The sequence below is a fragment of the Cupressus sempervirens genome, chromosome 2 (genome assembly GCF_028749045.1).
Source record: "Cupressus sempervirens isolate cs-2001-9-10 chromosome 2, ASM2874904v1, whole genome shotgun sequence".
Lineage (NCBI taxonomy): Eukaryota > Viridiplantae > Streptophyta > Pinopsida > Cupressales > Cupressaceae > Cupressus > Cupressus sempervirens.
In genome coordinates, this window is record NC_143119.1 from 682888293 (window position 1) to 682910935 (window position 22643).

Below are 22643 nucleotides of genomic sequence, written 5' to 3' on the forward strand. Positions count from 1 at the left end.
CTAATAAAAATACTTTTTTCAATATTAACAAAGTTTCTTGTTGGATTCATTAAACTTGAAAGAGTTAAAAACTAGTTTGAAAGATGCCCCAATAATCATGCCCTCAAAATCCCTAGAACTTATGCACACATGTAATAGTGTACGCAAGTTCCAATAAGAGTATACAAATGAACATATTTTGAACTAAAAAGGTTAGAAAAGAATTAGAATATAGATACATTTGAAACTTATTAATAGACTTTTAGAAATCATATATATGCATACCTAGACTATTAAATTCTCTTTCCCCTACACCAAAATAAATTTTCTTCTACAAATTATGATCTCTCTAAACAAATTTAGACTTGTGTCTGATTAGTCAACCTCAACTCTCTTCCACCCACCAATAAATCAAAATACTTTTTAAAGAATTCCTTTGCATTATTGTCCCATATAGTTCAGGTTGTAGTAGTGGAGAGGACCACAATAATCTCAAGCATTGATGTGTGAAACATGAATTACAACTTGGTAATACAAGGGGAACAGTGTTCCTGTGCAATTTCTTTGATCTGAACTTTGCTGTCATAAATGGAACCCACTTTCCAATTAGAAGGAAAAACATCACCCTTGGCCCACACCCAAAAACCATCATATCCACTGGTAACAAGAATCCTTATTGACATTTCCCCCTCTGGTGGCTGCTCCATACTCCACATCGCCCTAAGGTCACGCCTCATTGATTTCCACCCCGAAGATCCCACCTCAATTAATTCAATAAATTTATGAATAGATTTTTTTCTATTAATCAAAATATTAAAATTACATATTCAAAAAAAATATTTGAAAGATCAAATGTTAAAAAGTATTCATGCTCTTAGTCGAAGAGGTTTCAGGCACGCTGGGTCTGTATCAAATACCTAAAATTTGTTTGTCGATGACATCCATCAAATATTTTTATATAAAAAATAAATTTATCTTTCTTGTACCCACTCAAATTTATTAAGGGTTTGAATATCCAGTCATGAATAAGATGAATGTTTCTTACAGGAACAACTTCAACGCCCATGATATCCGTCTGACCTCCTTGGTACAGAAATTGTAGAGCAAGAGCAAGAAAGTATGGGTAATTGTTAATCTTGTCTACCTTCACTGTCATGTTCTTCCCTGGAAATTCACATGGTATTCTGTGAAACGAAATTAAGAAACACATATTCTTGTCAAATGTGCCCCATTTCCCTTCAAATCATTCAAATCCTGTCATTTTAGTATATAGGTATAGTTGTAAGACAGATTATAAGATTGGAATGAATTTAGTTATAACATTGTTATTATTATTCAATTATATAGTTTTTGAACCATACATATTGACCTATATTTTATAAATAGTTGTTGAATCTATAAATAGTTGTTGAAGAAGACAATGTCTATAAACTAGTAGTTCAAGAGCCAATGTTTAAATAACAACAAACTAAAGCACATATCTTTTTCAACTCCATTGTTATATAGATGACAAATAAGAAAAACAAAGAAGACTTTATAATAAACTAAAATTCAAGAAGGCCGCGTGAGAGGCAGGCAATTATACATGGGAAATAGTGGTTTCATTTAATCCCATGGAATGCAAAACAAAAATATGGTGGCCAACTGTATTTTGAGAGGCCCATAGCCTTTTCCAGTTTACCGACTCTATGGACGTGCTATTTTTTGAAAGAAGCAAATATACCCAAATTCAACGCGTGCATTAAAAGGGAAGCCACTGAGTACGATGTGCCTTTATATATTGATAGTGGCAATTTGCAGTCGGCATGAATGGACCCTGGCTTCATAATGAGCCACTCTTCTTGTAGTTTGTGGGAAAGTAGTCCTTTTGGTTTTAAGTTTTGTTAGATTCATTTTTATTTATTGAAAGAAGAATTTTATTAACAAAAATAAACCTTTTTATCCAATATATGAAAATAGATACAAGTAATGTTATTATAGTAAATGACTATCTTAATTCAACAGTTTTGAAAATGTTATTTACTTCCAAACTTCTTTCCAGATATTAGGTGATTCCTTCAAAATATCAGCATCTTTTAATATAGAACGCTGAAGCAATGCTACAACAAAGCTGTTTGTATTCCATGCTGAAAGAACCATGACATATATTTGTTCAACAAGACTCCTCTAGAGAAACATGACAGCCAACTTCAATAAAATTGAGCTCTTTGATGTAAGCACATTGCTCAAGAATATTTGATGGCAGCTTGATTTACCTACACTTTATACTTTTCTTCAAACATACAAAGCTGATATTGTATATCTTCAAGAGACTTTTTGAGCTCGACGTTGGTCTGGAGGGCAGCTTTAAAAGTAAGAAGCAGAGGAGAGAAATCTGAAGTGGCCATCAAATACTAAACCTGAGAAGAATGGAAAGTGTGTGAAAAGACAACCATATAGAGTGGGTTTAACGATGGAGGAAACTCTGTAGTTAAGCGGGCTCAAGCTGGAGTAGTACAGGTATGTGTGACCTCCCAAGAAGTCCCAAATATCATAATAAGACAACCATACACATATGTTTAAGGATAATGTGCCTGAAGGATGCATGATAATAGTAGGGGTTGATGAAAGACTAAGCAAGGCATTCATCTAGTACCAAGCTTGAGCGAATAAAGTCGAAAAAGTGGAAAAGAGGAATCTCCAGAGTTGTTGGGCATGGGAGCTGAACAAAAAGGTGTGCTTAATAGTCCATCTTTTAAGGTAGCAGGGGCAAATTTTCCATGCCAACAACTAAGCCTAAGCATCAACTTTAAACTTCTAGATGAGTTCACTTAACTCATTCCATGATGATCTTTTTAGGTTATACTACCACTTGATGTTGAGTTGGTGGGAAAGCTAAATGGAAGAAGCAACTATTTATACACAAATCTGAGTGGGAAACTTTGAAAAGTATGATTATTGGGCCATATCCATCCTTAAAAAAATTATCTTGATAAGGAGTGGACACAAGGCACCACTTTGAGAACATGAATTAATGTTCAATTAAATTGTACAATGGAGCATTTTTATTACAATCATTCATATATAGAAAAATAAAAGTTCATTAAAATATTTCACATGTACTAATTGTCATTCATTTGTTGTATTAGTAGATGAAATTTGTTAAGTTTTAATTAGAGGAGTGCAATTTTATTAGGACATTAATACACAAATATTGGTAATTTATGAGCTAGTTGTAGGGCATGGTTATTGGAACATATTTAAGTAGGTATTGTTACCTATTTTTGCCTCTCACAAAAAATTTGAGATTCAAACACTTGAGCCCACCCAACGGTCGCTTCCCATCTTTAATATTATTTTAACGCCATGGAGATACAAAAAATAAACGAGTAAAAAACCTTATCATATCCCATATATTCCCTAAATTTATTTATGCTTACTCGTAACTTTCCCCACCGTTAGATCTTGCACAAATCTTTGGTGGACGCTTTCCCGCTTTCTTAAAAAAAATGACCTTTACATAATGCAGGGAAACCCCTTTGTGATGCGTGGTAGGTGAGGCAAATATTCTTGCATGGGCCATAGAAAGGAAGAAGGTCAGTCCAGCTGGCAATTTGATTGGCACGTGCTTTCCTGCATTCTATGTTTTGTCAGACTTCCTGACAATGCGGGCAAGCACTAGGTTGTCACGTGTCCTCGCAGGCCCAAAGGAATAAAAGCTAAAGTTGCAGTGATGTCACGTCTTCTTAGTTGTACCTTCCACCATAAGATTCAAATGAGATCGAGGGCTAGCACTTCCCCACATAAGGATGTTAAGTAATGCGGGCAAGCACCTCGCTGCCGCGTGTGTTTGTGGGGTCAGGTTGGTTTTATATGCTGCAGGGTGATGCCAGATGGGGTCGAGTTAGACTGAGTTAGATGCCGAGTGGTTCGTGGGCCCAAGAATTTTCAGGGGCAAGCACAGTATGATAAGATCTTTCATCATTTTTGATCTCCATGAGATCAACAATTAGCACTTTCTTGCATTCTGGAGATGTGAGGAAGTTAAACATTGAGGGAAAGCAATTGAAGGACATGTGTCCTTGTGGGCCTGGGGAGATAAAACTATAGTTAGCATTGGCAGTTAAGACTGGTAGTTGGGAGACATCGCGGTCATGGTTTTGAAAAGGTGGCTCGGTTAGTCAGTTAGATGTGGTCAACTGTGTGGAGACTTTGTGGGGTGGCAAAAAATTGAAAGACTATTGGTCCACGTGGCTCATCCTATTGGTAGAGTTTGGTTGACTTGCTGAATTTGCTGATTCATGAGCTAGATACAAAGGGGATCGAGTTTTGTTGCATGATTTGATCCTCATGACCAATTCCAACAACTCTCGAATGAATGATGAACCTAGTAAACAACAGAAAAACACTCCACCCCCCCAGTTTATCCATCTTTTTGGTTAGAATGGTGTAATGGCACCATTTCCTGTCTTCTCAAGGCCCTGTTTCGATAGAATATTATATTTCATTGTATTTGAATCTGTGCCTGTATTAGATTTTCTCCAGATCTTTATCAAGACTTAATGGTAGTGGTTGCGGAGTAACTTTAGTTAGAAAATATCTTAGTTATGCTTGAGCTATAAAGGCAATTTTTATAGATTTTGTATTGGTTGACTCTTCTTTGACTTCTCTGATATTGCTCTACAATTTCACTGTAAATCCCTTTTGCCTTTGAACTGCATGCCATTCTTATCTCCTTCAGCCATTGATGTGAAGTGCAAGAACTATTTGCCTCTCATTGGTGTATTGTAGATATATGCAATCTTGCATGACTATATCTCTTTTGGCCTATGAATGGTATATAAGTGAATCCTCTCTTTCCTTGTGTCATTCATTTGTTTTTTTGATCTGCATGTGATTGTTAGATTAAAGCAAGTATGGATATGTATATCTTTTGGTGTCATGATGGTTCAATAGTGCATGTATGGGTAGAGATTGATTTGAACACTCTATTTTGGTGCATCACCCCCTTAGGTTAGAATAGGTAGATTTGCTACTATGCATTCCTTCTCCCTTTTCCTCTCCAAGAGTAGTTAGGTGCACCTTGATAGTAAAGGAAGCCAGCCTTCTCCATAGACTCAACCTCACAATTCAAGTCCCACAACTTGGAGGTTGTTTCCATGTTTCACAAGGCTATCCTTAGGTAAAAACTTCAAACAAAGGTGCAAACCTTTGTTACAACAATTTTTGGCACTCCCGGTGGGACTGTATTCAAAAAATTTCAAGTCTACTAGTGTCAAAAGGAAGATTTCAAGATTAATACCAAGGAGATAGTACTGACTTCGGTGTTCAAGCCTTCAAGGGATTCATTCTTCAAGTACTTGGAAACTCTTAGCTTCAAATACATCTGGTTCCAGACCAAAGTTGCAGTAATTCATGCCCAAAGCTGAAACAAGGGCATCTTCTAGAGGTAAATTTCAGTACCAAGAGCTTTCAATTGCAAGACTAGAGTATCTTTATCACCAGTTAGGAGTGCAATAGTAACAAATACACTTGCAAGATCAATCTCTACTTCTCCTACTGTTAGATCTCAGCCTAGATTTCCATCAACACATATCAATAGATCACTTGTCTATATGGCACAGCCTAGGGCTCATGCATTTGCCACCTTTAATGGTGGAAGTCCTCTTTTATTGGCCCAAAGACATGACATACCAATAGCTACACTCAAAAGTATACCATAGTTTACTGGTGAAACTTCTATCTCTCCTTCAGAACACATTCAAGAAGTTGCAAATGTCTATAATATCCATGGTATTATAGAGGAGGATGTTGCAGTTAGACTTCTAGCCTCATCCTTGAAAGGAAAAGCACTACAATGGTATAGAGGTTTGGCTCATGGTTCCGTAGCAGATTGGGATGGATTAGGAGCAGGACTATGCAAACACTTTGAGGACAAAAGTGACCATTTGTCACTTTTAGAATAGTTGACTACTATAAAAAGAGCCCCCCATGAATGTATGACTGATTTTGACTATAGATTTCAAAATACATGGGATAGAATACCTACTTTAGTAAAACCTACCCCTGGTAATGCCTTCTTGCATTACCTTAGAGCTTTTAACAGTGACATTGCCACTACAATCCAAACTATGGAAGGAGATACCTTGTCTAATGCTTATGACATAGCAATAAAGTTAGAAAACATCCTAATACAAGGAGGTAAGCTAGCTCTAAGGCCTCCTATGCCTTTCTTTCCTGATGTTCCAAATCACCAACCAACAATGACTCCTCTTCCCACAACTTCCACATCACAATCCCTTACTCTAGTCCCTCAAGCTTCCACATCTTCAAATGGAATAGATGAAATAAAGGAGATGATGCAATCTATGATGCTGAACATAGATAAAAGATTGCAGGGCCAAGAGAAGAAGCTGGAGGATAGCTTCTTTGTGATGTAGAAAGTGAACAACAAGATGGTGACTTTAGAGAGACAACAAGCTCAAGGTAGTAAGGCTCATCAATTGCAATATCAAACTCTAAACAATGGTAGGCCTCCAAATCATAATCATGGGAACAATTCTTTTGATTAGAATAGGCAGAATAGCCATGCTTCAACCTCAAATGTCAACCAAAGTAGGGCCATTATTTCTCAAAACAACATGGCCCAAGATCAAGATTTTTGTCCCTCCTATAACTACTCCTATGCCTGTTGCATATGTCAAAAGGCCGAATCTTATTTGGCTTTGATCATCCAAGAGCTTGCAACAGGACAATTGTACAAGGAGGACCAATTTAAAGATGCCTTGTATATACAAGGACAAGGTGATTGCTTCTTTATGAATCATTAGGTGGAGGAACATTGTAATGTAAACTAGGATCCCATTGCTCACAACACTAGGAGCAAAGGAAGAGCTATTGAAGATGCTACCCCTCCTCCTCCCAATCATGCCTCAACTTCAAATGCAATACCTCATGAACAAGCAGTAAATGATCAATCAAATACCTTCCAGCAGCAAAGGTGAAATAATGGCAGAAAGGATGTAAGTGATCCTCAGGTTGTTCCATCTCAACCTCCTACAAATGTATCTCCCAAGGATTCTACCAAAGTACCTACTACGTCATTCAATGTGGTAGAACAAATGAAGAGGAAAAATTTCAATATTTCCATGTGGGATGCTGTTGCTACTATACCCATGAAAAAGAGGTTGCTACAACAAGAATTGGAAAGTATTGAACGAAAGGATTAGCCACCCAGCATGGAAAGTGCCACAAGCCTAGTAAAACCATCGAGGGAGGAAGAAACAAGTAAAAAGGTTAGACCCCCTCCATTTTATTTTTCTCTAATTATAGGGGTAAACTAGTCCACAATTGCATGATTGATTCAGGGGCTAGTAGTTCAGTGATGCCTAGGTGTGTTGCCGATGCCTTGAAAATGAAATATGAGCCAATTGTTAAAAATGTATTATAGTTGTATGGTAGTACTATCAAGACTATAGGGATCCTTAGGAATGTGTAAATGGCCCTACATGCATGCCTTGTTTGTACTGTAACTCAAGATATATCCGTTGTTGAAGTCAAGCCACATTTTGCCATCTATCTGTCAAGAGACTTCACTGCCCAAATAGGTGGTTACATATCTTTTGATTGGTCATGTATGTCTTTTAGAACAAGATATGAGACCAAATCTTCAATTAGAGTAGAGCCTCAATCCCTCCATCATACTGAACTTTACACCCTTAATCTCACCAACATGAATTGCACTATCCTAGAAATGGATGAGAATGACATAATGAATGAGCCTACCAATTCCCTAGCAAAGATACCTGCTTTTCTCTTAGATGAATGGGCTAATTCAATTTGATCTTATGTCAGAAACTCTTGAGATAGGCCTCAGTACATATTGTGTATTAGAGAAGGATGCTCTAGTTCCCAATCTTGTGGAGACTAAAGAAGATGTGAGTGGGATATGGAGTATGTACTTTTATGGCTCAAGGAATAAGAATGGATCAGGGGCTAGTGTGATGTTGATTTCTCCTGCACAAGTAAGGTACTACTTCTCCTTTAGACTCCAATTTAGTTACACTAATAATGTGGCCGAGTATGAATCCTTGATTTAGGGTCTCCTACTTGCTCAAAAAAGAGGAATTCAAGCCTTAAGTGTATATGGAGATAGTGAGTTGGTGGTTAATCAAGTGAGAAATCATAATATCACCAAGAATGGTTTGCTCAAGTCTTATAAACATAAGGTATGGGATTTAATTGAGGGTTTCGATGCATTTAATATTCAAAGCATCCTTAGAAAAGAAAATAGATATGCTGATAGGCTTGCAGCAATAGGTGCATCTCATGATGTGCCAAGGAATTTTGAGAAGAAGAAGAAGAAAAAAATAAAAATGGTAGTAAGGCTTGCCATCCCTGACAACAACATCCATTGGAAAGTGTTTGAATCTAATGAACAAATTGTAAACTTCTTACAGAATGAAGCAGAATTTTTAGATAGAAACCAGTCAAGACTACAGGATCAGTATGGTGATCAAATCATTAATATTAGTTCCAAAAAATTGCCTAAGGGTCTCATTACCTTAGAGAGTGTTTTCAATCTTGATGACCAAGCGAGAGGCCGAGTCATGAACCTAGCTGCTGATGAAGACGATCACATCCCAGTCACGGTGGCTAATGGGAAATCATTAAACATGGGGAAGGTATGTTCTGAGATTGAGCAAAAAAGTTTTATTCATCTATGTCAAGAATTTAATGATGTATTTTCCTAGACATATGATGATTTAAAGGGTTTTGACCCAAGGTTGTTTCAGCATACCACAGATTTAATTGATAATGTCAAACCAGTAAGAAAAAAATAGAGGCTAGTGAATCCAAAAATTGAACCCTTAATGAGAAAGGAGCTATCCAAATTGATTGAGGCCAATATAATTTTCCCCATCAAGCACTCGTCATGGGTATCAAACCTTGTCCCTGTTAGGAAGAATAATGGAGAAATTAGATTGTGTGTGGACTTTAGGTACCTTAACCAAGCTTCCCTTAAAGATCACCGTCCTCTCCCTTCCATGGAGAAAATTTTGTCCAAGGTCAGTGGTTCAAAGAGGTTTTCATTTCTTGATGGATTTTCTGTCTATAATCAAGTGCTAGTCAAAGAGTTTGATAGGTACAAGATTGCATTTACCACCAAATGGGGTACTTATGCTTATTGTAAGATGCCATTTGGACTAACCAATGCAGGTGCTACATTTCAGAAGGAAATGGAGATGGCCTTCAAAAATGTGATCAAAAAGTTTGTATTAGTTTACCTTGATGATATCACAGTGTATTCAAAGAATGTAGAAGATCATTTTGATCATTTAAGACAGGTGTTCTTAAGGTGTAGAGAGTTTTGGGTATCCCTTAACCCAAGCAAGTTTGTCTTTGCTACCAATCAAGGAAACTTATTTGGACACATTGTGTCTGAGGATGGTTTAACCATTGATCTAGAAAGAACAAAAGCAATACTTGCTCTCCCTCTTCCCAAACATAAAAAAGGGTTGCAAAGTTTCCTTGGTAGGATAAATTTTGTAAGAAGATTTATCCCTAATCTTGCTACCATGGTAAAACCCCTTATGGCTATTCTCAAGAAAAGTATGGTCTTTGCATGGACCAAGGAAGGGAAGGAAAGTTTCGCAGAGATCAAGGTAGCCATAGCCTTAGCCCCTACTCTCATTAATCCAAATTTTGAAAAGGATTTCATCCTTTATGCCCTAGGCGGTGAGTCAAGTATCTCCTTCGTCTTGACTCAAAAAAATGATAAAGATGAAGAGCATCCCATAGCCTTCTTTAGTGAAGGGCTTAAAGAGTATGAAAACAAATACAACTATGTAGAGAAGCAAGCCCTTGCAATCATCAGAGCTTTAAAGAAATTTAGATACCTCCTATCTCACAATAAAATTCATTTGTTAGTACCCCATGTGAGTGTGAAGGATTTCCTTTTGAGCAAAGATATTAGTGAGAAAAGGGCTAGTTGGATTACTAAAGTAATGGAATACGATGTTGACATCCAGATCACCAAGCTGGTAAGAGGGAAGGTTTTGTGTAAATAGATGATATCATATCAAGAATCAGATGAGGAAGTTGCTATGATACTAACATAACAACAAGAGACAAGAAATTATGACCCAAGGAATTGGATGGATGATATGAATAATTCCTTATTAGGCAATGGATATCCTCAAGGATTAGATAGAACTAAAAGGAGACAATATATATTACAGTCAATTCCTTATGTCATAGTTGATAGTATCATTTTTAGGAAATATTTTAATGGAGCCCTATTAAGATGTAGTGACATAGACCAAGCTGAAAGAATGATCAAAGAGCTTCATGATGGTCCTGATGGTGGTCACTTCTCAGCAAGGACAACTGCAATGAAGATCATGAGGGCTAGTTACTACTGGCCATCCCTATTCTATGATTGTTATAGGTATGTGAGGAAGTGTGAAAAATGTGCCTTCTTTTCTGGTAAGCAAAAGCTTACAGCTCTTCCTCTTCATCCCATTTAGGTGGACCAACCTTTTGCTTAATGGGGATTGGATTTCATAGGCCCTCTCAATCCTTCTTCTAGTTCTAGTCACAAATGGATTTTAGCTGCTATAGATTACTTCACCAGATGGACAGAGGCAGTTGCATTGAAGGACACCACAAAATCTTCAATCATTGAATTCCTTGACAGAATTGTGACCAGGTTTGGTGCCCCTTCAACCATTATTTTAGATAATGCAAAATCTTTTGTAGGAGCTCAGATTTGTGGATGGGTAGTTGACCATAATATCTACTTGAGCACATCCTCAAACTACTATCCTCAAGGCAATGGTTTGGCTAAGTCATCCACCAAAAACTTGATTAGGATTATGAAAAGAACTATAGAGGATAATTAGAGGTGTTGGCATCAAAAGCTGAGGACTGCACCGTGGGTTGACAGAATAACACCTAAGAGGTCAATAGGAAATTCACCATTTATGTTGGTATATAGCAAAGAAGAAAGGATTTTAATTTTATTAGAATTTCCATCCCTAGAACTAGCTCATCAGCTGGAGCTAATTGAAGATGATGCCATGATAGTGAGAATGACGGAGCTGATGGAGCTGGAAGAGAAAAGAAGTCAGGCCATGCAAACCCTAGAAACACATCAGTAATAGGTGAAAGGGAGCTTTGACAAGAAGGTTAGGGTCAGAATCTTTAGAGAAGGTGATTTGGTTTTGAAATGGGATGTGGACAGGGCAAAGCTAGGGAGACACTCAAAATTTGATTGTCTATGGAGTGGTCCCTATGTGATTGTCAATTGCAAGCAGGTTAATGCTTTTCAATTAAGCAAGCCTGGTGGTGAAATTTTGCCTATCCCAATCAATGAGATCTACCTCAAACTATGTTTCTGACAGGGGTTGAGGTTTCACGTACATAAGTAGCTTAGTTTTCTTCCTATTGGTTTCTGGCTTTCCAAGAAGTGTACGAGCACATGTGTTTTTCTAAGTTATAGAGGAGCAGAGATAGAGCTTTCAATGTTATACTACTGCAAAGGTAGGGTTAGGGTTTCATAGTGCATTGGTCCAAATCTTTTACGACTCTATGGCCTAATGGATGCATAAGGTCACTGGTCATATGCATAGCTAGCTTGCGTCCCCTTCGAGTCGCCAAAATGTTACTTATTTTTGCCTCCTGCCAAAAAATTGAAATTCAAACACTTGAGCCCACCCAACGGTCGCTTCCCATCTTTAATATTATTTTAATTCCATGGAGATACAAAAAATAAATGAGTAAAAAACCTTATTGTATCCCATATATTCCCTAAATTTATTTCTACTTACCCGTAACTTTCCCCATTGTCAGATCTTGCAAAAATCTACGGTAGGTGCTTTCCCACTTTCTCAAAACAAATGACCTTTACATAATTTAGGGAAGCCCCTTTGTGACTCATGGTAGGTGAGGCAAATATTCTAGGTCAGTCCAGTTGGAAATTTGATTGGCACCCGCTTTCCCGCATTCTGTGTTTTGTCATACTTCTTGCCAATGTAGGCAAGCACTAGATCACCATGTGTCCTTGCAAGTCCAAAGGAATAAAAGCTAAAGTTGCAGTGATGTCACATCTTCTTAGTTGTACCTTCCACCATTAGATTCAAATGAGATCGAGGGCTAGCACTTCCCTACATCATGAAAGTGCAAGGATGTTAAGTAATACGAGAAAGCACCTCGCTGCCATGTGTCTTTGTGGGGTCAGGTTGGTTTCGTATGCCGTAGGGTGATGCCAAATGGGGCCGGGTCAGGCTGAGTCAGATGCTGAGTGGTTCATAGGCCCAAGAATTTTGAGGGGCAAGCGCAGTATGATAAGATCTTTCACGATCATTGATCTCATGGAGATCAATGATCAACACTTTCCTGCATTCTGGAGATGTGAGGAAGTTAAACATTACGAGTTGTGGGCCTAGGGAGTTAATGCTGTAGTTAGCGTTGACAGTTAAGGCTAGCAATTGGGAGATATCGCAGTCAAGGTTTTGAAAGGGTGGTTTGATTAGTCATTTAGATGTGGTCAACCATGTGGAGACTTTGCGGGGTGGCAAAAAATTGAAAGACTATTGGCCCATGTGGCTCATCCTGTTGGCAAAGTTCGGTTGACTTGCTAACTTTTCTAATTCACGAGCTAGATACGAAGGGGATTGAGTTTTGTTGCGTGATTTGATCCTCATGATCAATTCCAACCACTCTTGAATGAATGCTGAACCCAATAAACAACAAGAAAACACTCCACCCCCCCAGTTTATCCATATTTTTTGTTAGAACTGTTTAATGGCATCGTTTCCTATCTTCTCGAGACCCTATTTCGACAGAATATTAGATTTCATTGTATTTGAATACCTGCCCGGATCAGATTTTCTCCAGATCTTTATCAAGACTTAATGGCAGTGGTTGTGGAGTAAATTTAGTTAGAAAATATCTTAGTTATGCCTGAGCTATAAAGGAAATTTTTGTATATTTTGTACTGGTCGACTCTTCTCTGACTTCTCTGATATTGGTTTGTAATTTCATTATAAATCCTTTTCTCCTCTGAACTACATGACATTCTTATCTCCTTCAGCCATTGATGTGAAGTGCAAGAACTATTTGCCTCTCATTGGTGTATTGTAGATATTTGCAATCTTGCATGATTGTATCTCTTTTGGCCAATGAATGGTATATAAGTGAATCCTCTCTTTCCTTGTGTCATTCATTTTTTTTTTTTGATCTACATGTGATTGTTAAATTAAATCAAGTCTAGATGTGTATATCTTTTGGAGTCATGATGGTTCAATAGTGCATGTATGGGCAGAGATTAGTTTGAACACTGTATTTTGGTGCATCACCTTAGGTTAGAATAGGTAGATTTGCTTCTATGCATTCCTTCTCCCTTTTCCTCTCCAAGAGTAGTTAGGTGCACCCTGATAGTAAATGAAACCGACCTTCTTCGGAGACTCAACCTCACAGTTCAAGTCCCACAGCTTGGAGGTTGTTTCCATGTTTCACAAGGCTATCCTTAGGTAAAAACTTCGAACAAGGGTGCAAACCTTTGTGACAACAGTTATTAGCAACACTTTGAAATGACTAGTTTTTTAATCCTTGTGCACATAATGGATCTCACAAAGTTCATTGTTAATTCATGATTCAAAACAATGTCATATAAACACAACAAAAAATAAGTTGAAATCCAACGTAATGATTTCATTGTAAATTTTTATATTTATTTAGATAAAGTATTAAGGATTAAATATCATCATTCAATTTGGGGATCACTATGTGTTGTAGTGGTTGCACTATTAATGGTGCAACCAAGGTTCGAATCCTTGCTCCCCATAATTAAAAGAAAAATATTACCGATAAAAAAAAATATCATCATACAAATGTATTATTTTTATTTTATTTTTTATTAAGAGAAAAATAAGTTTTTTAGGGATTGAAAATCCTCTACAACATCATTACAATCATATAAGCACTAAGGCTTAACAAAAAAGAAAGAATTTTTTTCGTCACTTGTAGCCACCTACAAGAAAAGATTGTACAAGAGAAAAATTCAGCCCAACACAAAAACCAACCAAAAAGAAACTAGTAGAAAGAAAAGCTAGACAAGGTTTTGAGAAGCTCTGCAACTTCCAATTCCATATGATCCATCCTTGTAGCAACACTCTTTAGGTCGTCAATGTTTATTAATCTTCTATGCTTTCTTCTTTGTGCTCGCATGGGTCCTCTTTCTTGAACCAAAAAACCTCTTTAGGGCCAACACCCTTCTCCTCATCCATGTCCAAAGTAGTATTTTTCTAATTTACTTGCTCAAGATTCCCCACAAGGATTTTTAGGTTTTGAACATCCTTGTAGCAACACTCTTTAGGTCGTCAATGTTTATTAATCTTCCATGCTTTCTTCTTTGTGCTAGCACGGGTCCTCTTTCTTGAACCAAAAAACCTCTTTAGGGCCAACAACCTTCTCCTCATCCACGTCCATAATAGTCTTTTTCTAATTTACCTACTCAAGATTCCCCACAAGGATTTTTAGGTTTTGAACATAAGCCTGAGAATATTATAGTTTTTGCTCACCAATTTTCATGAGAGAAATTCTTTTATGAAGTTAAAAGTGATTATTTATACATATATAAACTTTAAATCAATAGCTTGATAACTAATTAATAAGCCTATTTAAAGACATCTATCTAAAGAAATGTACATCAATTGGAGCTAATTTATTAATCTTAAATTATATTTATTATAGATTAAGACATTTATATTTTGTTATGGTACATACTTTTTCCTCAATATACTTTTTTCAATTATAATTTCTAAAATTTGATTATTTATTTCTAAATTTTTATATTTAAATTTAAAATTTGTTATCAATATTAAAAATCATAGAAAATAACAACTGAATTAATTATTCCAATTGTCTACTATTTAAAAAAATAAAAATCCATACATTGTAATTATGAAATGGAAAACAATTTTAGTGGATTAGGTCACTGTTGATATATGTGTGTTTTAGAATAGAAGAGGGGGTTTGACATCATAATTTTCCAATGTTGGAGGAGGCATTAGGCACACTTACAGAGATGTGAAATTTTAGAAGAAATATGTCTAATTGTGTAAAAGAGGTGGGAGAATTCACAATGTGAATATTGGAGTTAATTCAATGTTTCTTGAGCATAGCAAATGATTTTAGATTCCACGGCCAGGAGATCCACTGACACAATCAATTTGGTGTTTCTTGAGTGAGCGAGGAGGATTTGTGAAGGTGCTTCTATTCGAGAAGGATTGTGTTGAAAACCCTTATAACTTCCAACCTTATTTGGATAAATCTAATGACGGGCAATTTTATCTCATTACATCAAATAGCTTAGTTTATAATTTATATTAATCAACAAGTGCCAACTTATAGTTGTTAGTTGGAAAGTTATAGTCTCGGAGGTGGTTACTCATGGGAAAATAAAGGTTTATAAAACCTTTTAAATATCATTGACAAAAATCTAATTATATAGACTTATTATGAATTTAGCCTTTTTTCCTCTCTTATTTTTTCATAAATGAATAGTTTTATATATATTATTATTTTTTAGTTTCATATTTTCATTATTTTCTATACCCTTTACATACTAAGTAATCAAATATTAATCTCCAACGATAAAGCTATGCACTTAATCTCTTACTTTTTGTAGTGTTTAATAAATCATAGCACTTTACAATTTCATAGTTTATTTGGTACCAACTCTATTTTATTTTTCCTAGACCATATTTGAGAGATCTCGTACTTTAAATCAATCCTAAAATTTCAAATTGTCATAAAATACTAAATTTAAGATAAGATATACCATTACAAAACTTATACTCACGAATCCCTTGTGGGGGTCTTATTATGGTGGGATAAAGGTTCCCAATAATGTGACACCAAATTTTAGTCGTTGCTAGTGTTAGCATTCACAATTAGAATTTAGGTTTTTTATTAATGATAGTTTTAAGTAGACTAAATTAATCAAATATACCTTGTGAACCTTATATAAATCAAATATTCTATTATTCATAAAGTTCATTTTTTGGAAAAGGAATGAATTTACATTCTCACCCAAGATCATATGTGATTCCAAGGACTAGTTTACAACATATTGAGCATTCAAGTATGATTTCATGTCTAGATTTTTTTTTTTTTTTGACATTTGACGTACTTGTCTGAACAACATTGCATCACCATCACTTTCATTTCTAAGATATGATTATTTTATTTTAACATTGTTTCATTTTACTGTATTCTAATTTTAAGATTTATTTTTCATAAAAATAGCTATTGTAGAGGTTGAAATGTCAACATAAGGTTTGAATTCTAAGCAAAACCCCTATACAAAAAAGTTATTCTTCTCCATTTTTTTGATCATAAATTCTAGTTGAAAAATAAATGAGGGTAGAGATAAGCATCCTAGACAACCCAAAACATTAATCCCATATTTGAAACATGCAAAAACACCATAACTAGGGCCCCCAACACCATATCTAACATCTTCTAGCTCAATTTGTAGGAGACAAAACTACAACATCTCTCAACAATATTTTTCTCTATTTCTATCAATTTGGATGTGCCCTAGATTAGGATTTCTAGTATGCACATCATTCACTTTCAGCTCCAACTTATAAATCTAGGATTCTCTTTACATCTTATTTCAAATTCTAACCTATTATGTTGGTTTTATATTTTGTAATTTTATGTTTTACTTAAATTATTCAATTTTCATTATATCTAGATCACAAACACAAAGTTAATAATCCAAATTACATTGTTATAAAGAAACATAATTCAATTGTTTATATCTTCTTTAAGGACTAAATGGAGCCTACTTGTGTTCCAATGTTATGTAAAAAAAATATGAGACCTTAGTTTTTGTTCATAGGCCTAAGATCTCATGTTGGTGTACATATCATCTTAGTAAACCTAACAAGTCTTTAATATTGATTTCTTATTTATTTGTACACACTCTTTTACATTTATCTTAATAATCTACTTATTTATCACATTATTTTGTATACCTTCCTCTATTTAGTTGTTTGCCACATCGATTTTATCATTATTGATTTAAAGTTCAAGTTTTTGGTCATGAATATGTCTCTTTCTAGTTTTACATTGAAATTCAAAGTGAACAAACTATCCCTCCTCATTCTTCCATCTTGAGTAGACTAGTTGTGCAATTTTCACACAATTTTATGTTATGTACTAGTATTAAAGGTAATCAATGCATTCCTTCTTAGCACCTATGAACCATAGAGAATCATCCAAAGGATATAAGGAGATCATTCTAAGAACAATCATAAATTTATTCAATTCTAATCTAAAGTCAAAATAAAAATTTGGTGAATTGACACTCTTCACCCTTCTACACCAAGACATTAATGGCATGTTTCACATAACTTGTTGCACACTATTATTTAAAGATATTTGATGCATTCATTGTAATCACCTAAAAATGAATAAAGCATCATCTAGATACCCTAAATAATTCATTAGATTTAAAATAATTAAAAGTGACACATTTTGTTTTGGTTCACTAAAAGGCCTATAAAATATATACACTCATTTGTTTCTCTATAATTTTCATTATTGTTTAATTTACTGAGATCAATCAAAACAATAATTCTTTATAATGTGACAACATTTTTAAAGATATTTTCAATTATTGCTTTTTGGAAAACTTTCAAAAGGAGGTCGCATATTGTATCAAGATTTTTTATTATAGAGAAACATTACTGATTGCTAGAATGAATTTAATACTTGAGCACAAATTTATAGCTAAAAATTCATCTCAAACTAACAAACTTGTCCTTTAATACAAATCCAACATAAAATTTCAAATAAGTCATTGGCAAAGAGGCACTTTTGCCAAACTTGACATCGAATATATCCTAAAATCTCATCTCAGATAGATACTAACTTACTGAGCATTTCGTTCACCAGCTTACCATTTATTATTGAAATCTTTTATTTCTCTACTCACCTTAAACTAATTTATACTTGCAATATTTACAAGATTGATCCTTTAAAAAAGTTTTGTTTTCTTTTCAAAAGTTAAGTATCATTTGAAACTAGACATTGGGAACATTTTTGTTTTATAAAAATAAGTTGAAATAGGACATCTCTATTAAGAGAGTAAAATATAACAATTTGAATAAGCATATATATCTAAATCACAGATAACTTTGATTTAAATAGGCATACGTTAAAAACTAATTTATCAAATTTAATTAAGAATTGAAGGTGGCCCAAATATACTTAAAGATTGAACTTTTGTAGATAATCTTATATCACATACCATCATCCTCACTAACTGAAATTATTTTTAACCCTGCATAGAAATCTAAAACACACTGCCTAGTCTTGAAATTCATGAACTTGTATGCCACTACTCAACATAGGGTCTACCTTCTAAGGCAAACCCCTATACAACAAAGTTATTCTTCTCCAATTTTTTGTTCGTAAATCCTAATTTAAAATTAAAAGAGGATAGAGATAAGAATAGTTGACAACCCAAAACATTAATCTCATATTTAAAATATGCAGAAATACTAGGAGTAGGACTCCCAAAACCATATCTAACATCTTCTAGCTCAATATGTGGGAGAAAAACCTACAACACCTCTTATCTACATTTTTCGCTATTGACCTATCAGTTTGGACGTCACCTAGATTAGGATTTTAGTATACACATCCTTCATTTTCAGCTCCAAATTATAAATCTAGGTTTCTCTTTACATCTTATTTTAAAATCTATCCTATTATGTTGGTTTTCTATTTTGTAATTTTTTGTTTTACTTAAAATAGTCAATTTTTCATTATACCTAGATCTCAAACACAAAATTCATAATCTCAATTGTATTGTTATAAAGGAACACAATTAAATTTTTTATCTCTCCTTTTAGGACTAAATGAATTGTATTCGTGTTCCAATGTTATGTAACAAAAATATGAGATCTTAGTTTTGATTCAGAGGCCTAAGATCTCATGTTCATGCATATCATCTTAGTGAACCTAACAAGTCTTTAATCTTGAATTCTTATTTTTTGAATATTTAAATATGGCATATTTTCAAATCCATACCCCTATATACCTCATCAAGTATCTTATCTATTTGCAGACACTCTTTTACATTTATCTTATTAATCTACTTATTTATCTCATTATTTAATGCACACCTTCCTCTATTTAGTTGTTTGTGACATCGATTTTATCATTATTTATTTAAAGTTCAAGTTTTTGTCATGAGCATGTCTCTTTCCAATTTTACATTAAAATTCAAATTGAACAAACTATCCCTCAATATTCTTCCACCTTGAGTAGACTAGTTGTACATTTTTCACATATTAATTTTATGGTATGTACTAGTATTAAAGGTAATCAATTTCTTCCTTCTAATCACCTATGAATCATAGAAGAATCATCCAAGGATATAAGGAGATCATTCTAAGAGCAATTATAAATTTATTCATTTCTAATTTATATTCAAAATCAAATTTGGTGAGTTGACTACCTTCACCCTTGTACACCAAGACATTAATTGCATGTTTCACAAAATGTGTTTCACACTAGTATTTAAATATATTTGACACATTCATTGTAATCACCTAAAAATGAATACAACATTATCTAGAGACCATAAATAAATCATTTGATAAAAATAATAATTAAAAGTGCCACATTTTGTTTTGGTTCACTAAAAGGCCTATATAATATATACACTCTTATCTTCCTCTATAATTTCATTATTGTTTCAAATTCAGGCAGATCAGTCAAAACAACAATTCCTTATAATGTGATAGCATTTTTTAAGACATTCTCAAATATTGTTTTTTGACAAACTTTCAAAAGGAGGTGACATATTATATCAAGAATTTTTTTATAGAGAAACATTACCAATTGCTAGAATGAATTTAATATTTGAGGACAAATTTATAGCTAAAAATTCATCTCAAACTAACAAACTTGTCCTTTGATACAAATCCAACATAGAATTTCAAATAAGTCATTGACAAAGAGACACTTTTGCCAAACTCACATCAAATAGATCATAAAATCTCATCTCAAACTAAATACTAACTTATGAAGCATTTCGTTCACTAACTTATCATTTATTATTGAATTTTTTTATCTCTATACTCACCTTAAACTAATTTATACTTCCATTATTTACAAGCTTGATCCTTAAAAAACTTTTTATTTTCTTTTCAAAAGTTAAGTATCATAATTTGAAACTAAACATTAAGAACATTTTTGTTTTACAAAAATAAATTGAAATAGGACATCTCTATTAAGAGAGATAAATATAACAATTTGAATAAGCATATATCTAAATCACAAATAACTTTTACTTAAATAGACATTCATTGAGAACCAATTTATCAAATTCAATTAACAATTGAACGTGGTCCAAATCTACTTAAAGATTGAACTTTTATAGATAATCTTATATCACATACCATCATCCTCCTGACTAACTAAAATTATTTCTAACCCTACATAGAAATTTAAAACACACTGGCTAATCTTGAAATTCATGTACTTATATGCTACTATTCAGACCGGTGCCAATCTAGGGTGGCACAGGAAGAACAGTTCTCTTGTTGATCTGCACTTTGGTGTCATAAACAGAGCGCACACTCCAATTCGCCGGTATCACAGCCTCCTTGGTCAACACCCAATAAGAATCATATCCTTTTGTAACAAGCATCTGTAAAGACAGAGCTCCTTCTGGCGGCTAATCGAAACTCCACGTTGCGCCGTAGTTGTGTGTCATGTGTTTTCAAATAGAAGTTCTCGCCTGCACTTTGCAATTATAACTTATTAGTATACATTCATCTCTAAGTTTCAGATAACTTTTACATCATATACTAAGCCTTGATTCTTAAGTTAAAGTGTGAAACTTTTACATCATACACTAAGCCTTGATTCTTAAGTTAAAGTGTTAAATAAATTAGAAGATACAGTACGACCATGATATCCGTCTGCCCTCCTTGGTACAAAAATTGCACTGCAAGAAAGTATGGATTACTACTAATCTTGTCTATTTTCACCGCCATATTCTTCCCTGGGTACTTACATGGTATTCTGTCAAAGAAAAAAATGAAATAAAACAGTCTTATCAAAAGACTCATTTCTCTTCAAATCATTAAAATACTTCCAATTCTGTATTCAATTGAATTATATGTTCAATTGGGACATGGTATTTTGTCAAAGAAAGAAATGAAGGATTTTTGTCAAATGATACATTTGTCATAGGTTTCTGCCCAAAAGAAAACATAGATCAAGATTGAAACACCCATATGGCTTGTGGGATTGAATAGTGAGAATTTAAAATGATATGAGCTATAAATTGAGTGGGTTTTATCATAGAGAAATTTCATAATCAAGTATGTTTGAGTTGGAATAGTACTCAGATGAGTGCTCGTTCTAGTGCTCAAATTGAAGTAGTACGGGTCCCTAGCATAACCTAATTGTAGGGAATGCTAAGTGTTCCATTCATTGTCACGAGAGATGGGTTGATTTGAACCAAACAATCAAGATTGAAAATGAAAGTCAACTTTGACTATTTAACATTTTTAGCCTAGGAAACAAGCCTTAGTGTGTGACATTTAAGTCATTCATGAATGACTACTAATGAAACATGACTGAATGAGTGTTGAATCCTAATAATAATATAGCGATTTGATTTGCTGCACAAAATATCACCTACTTATCATTATAACTAAAGCCAATTACTGACCGTTTGTACTCGATATCCACAATGCCCATTTTTAGAAGCTCAAAAGATTTTGTGGGTTGCGCCAGTTTTGAAAACGTGCTATTGGGAACCACAAAATCTGTTTGAGTGTTTTCAGGGAAGTCTGTAATCAAAACTTTTACTCCCGAGTCGGTGCAAATCTTAGGATCAGTGCATCTTATCTGCACAAAATAAAAGTTCAAATCGATTTTGACTATTTAATACTTTTACTCTAAAAATAAACCATTTAGAAATATTATTTAAACCAAGCTAATTAAACAGTCTTAATCTTAGTCATGATCCCAATACAAGATAAAGGTGGTGTGAATGATTGGTTCATACCTGGTAACAGCAGCCACATCCAATCCCTTCCCTATATATTTTGGGACTCGCTGCAGCCACATCACCATTGCTCATGTTTGATGCAAAGGACTCATACCCACATGCTCCCACTGTAATTCATACTATACTTATTATTGAAATCGTAGAATATGTTATTCTAAAAAGAAATAAGATTTAAGAAACCAAGAAATTTATGCTTATTAATGAATACCTCTTAATCCTTAGTTCTTAATTAAAAAGACTAGACTTAAAAAGCTGAACTTCCATTAATAATTAAAACATTTATACTTACTATTGACAGCCTCAGAAGAAGCGTAATATGCCACTTTTGATTTGTAAAGACACCGATCACAACAAAAGACTGTGGGGAAGATGAACATTAATATCCATCCCGCGCAAGGGAGAGTTTTGAACTTCATTATTATGCTTGTCTGATGGAAAGTAGGGAGAGGAGACAGGGTTTATATAGGAAAATAACATGCAAGAGAGCCGTATGGATATATATCTGTTATTTAAATAACAGGGTTCATCTAGTAGGAGGAAACAAATATCTTCTCACTGGAATGGTATGGAG

The 22643-nt window shown here is 34.4% G+C and overlaps 1 protein-coding gene across 1 annotated transcript; it reads right to left on the reverse strand.

Annotated features, from left to right (window-relative positions):
- Nucleotides 1–497: 497 nt before the first annotated feature.
- LOC149575202 (expansin-like A3) lies at nt 498–22488 on the reverse strand. The gene is made up of 5 exons (XM_089816010.1): nt 22362–22488; nt 22070–22179; nt 21731–21909; nt 1025–1163; nt 498–740 (listed from the first exon to the last, which is right to left on the reverse strand). The coding sequence occupies exons 1-5, from the start codon at nt 22486–22488 to the stop codon at nt 498–500; spliced, it is 798 nt and encodes a 265-aa protein (XP_089672136.1).
- Between the last annotated feature and the right edge of the window lie 155 nt (nt 22489–22643).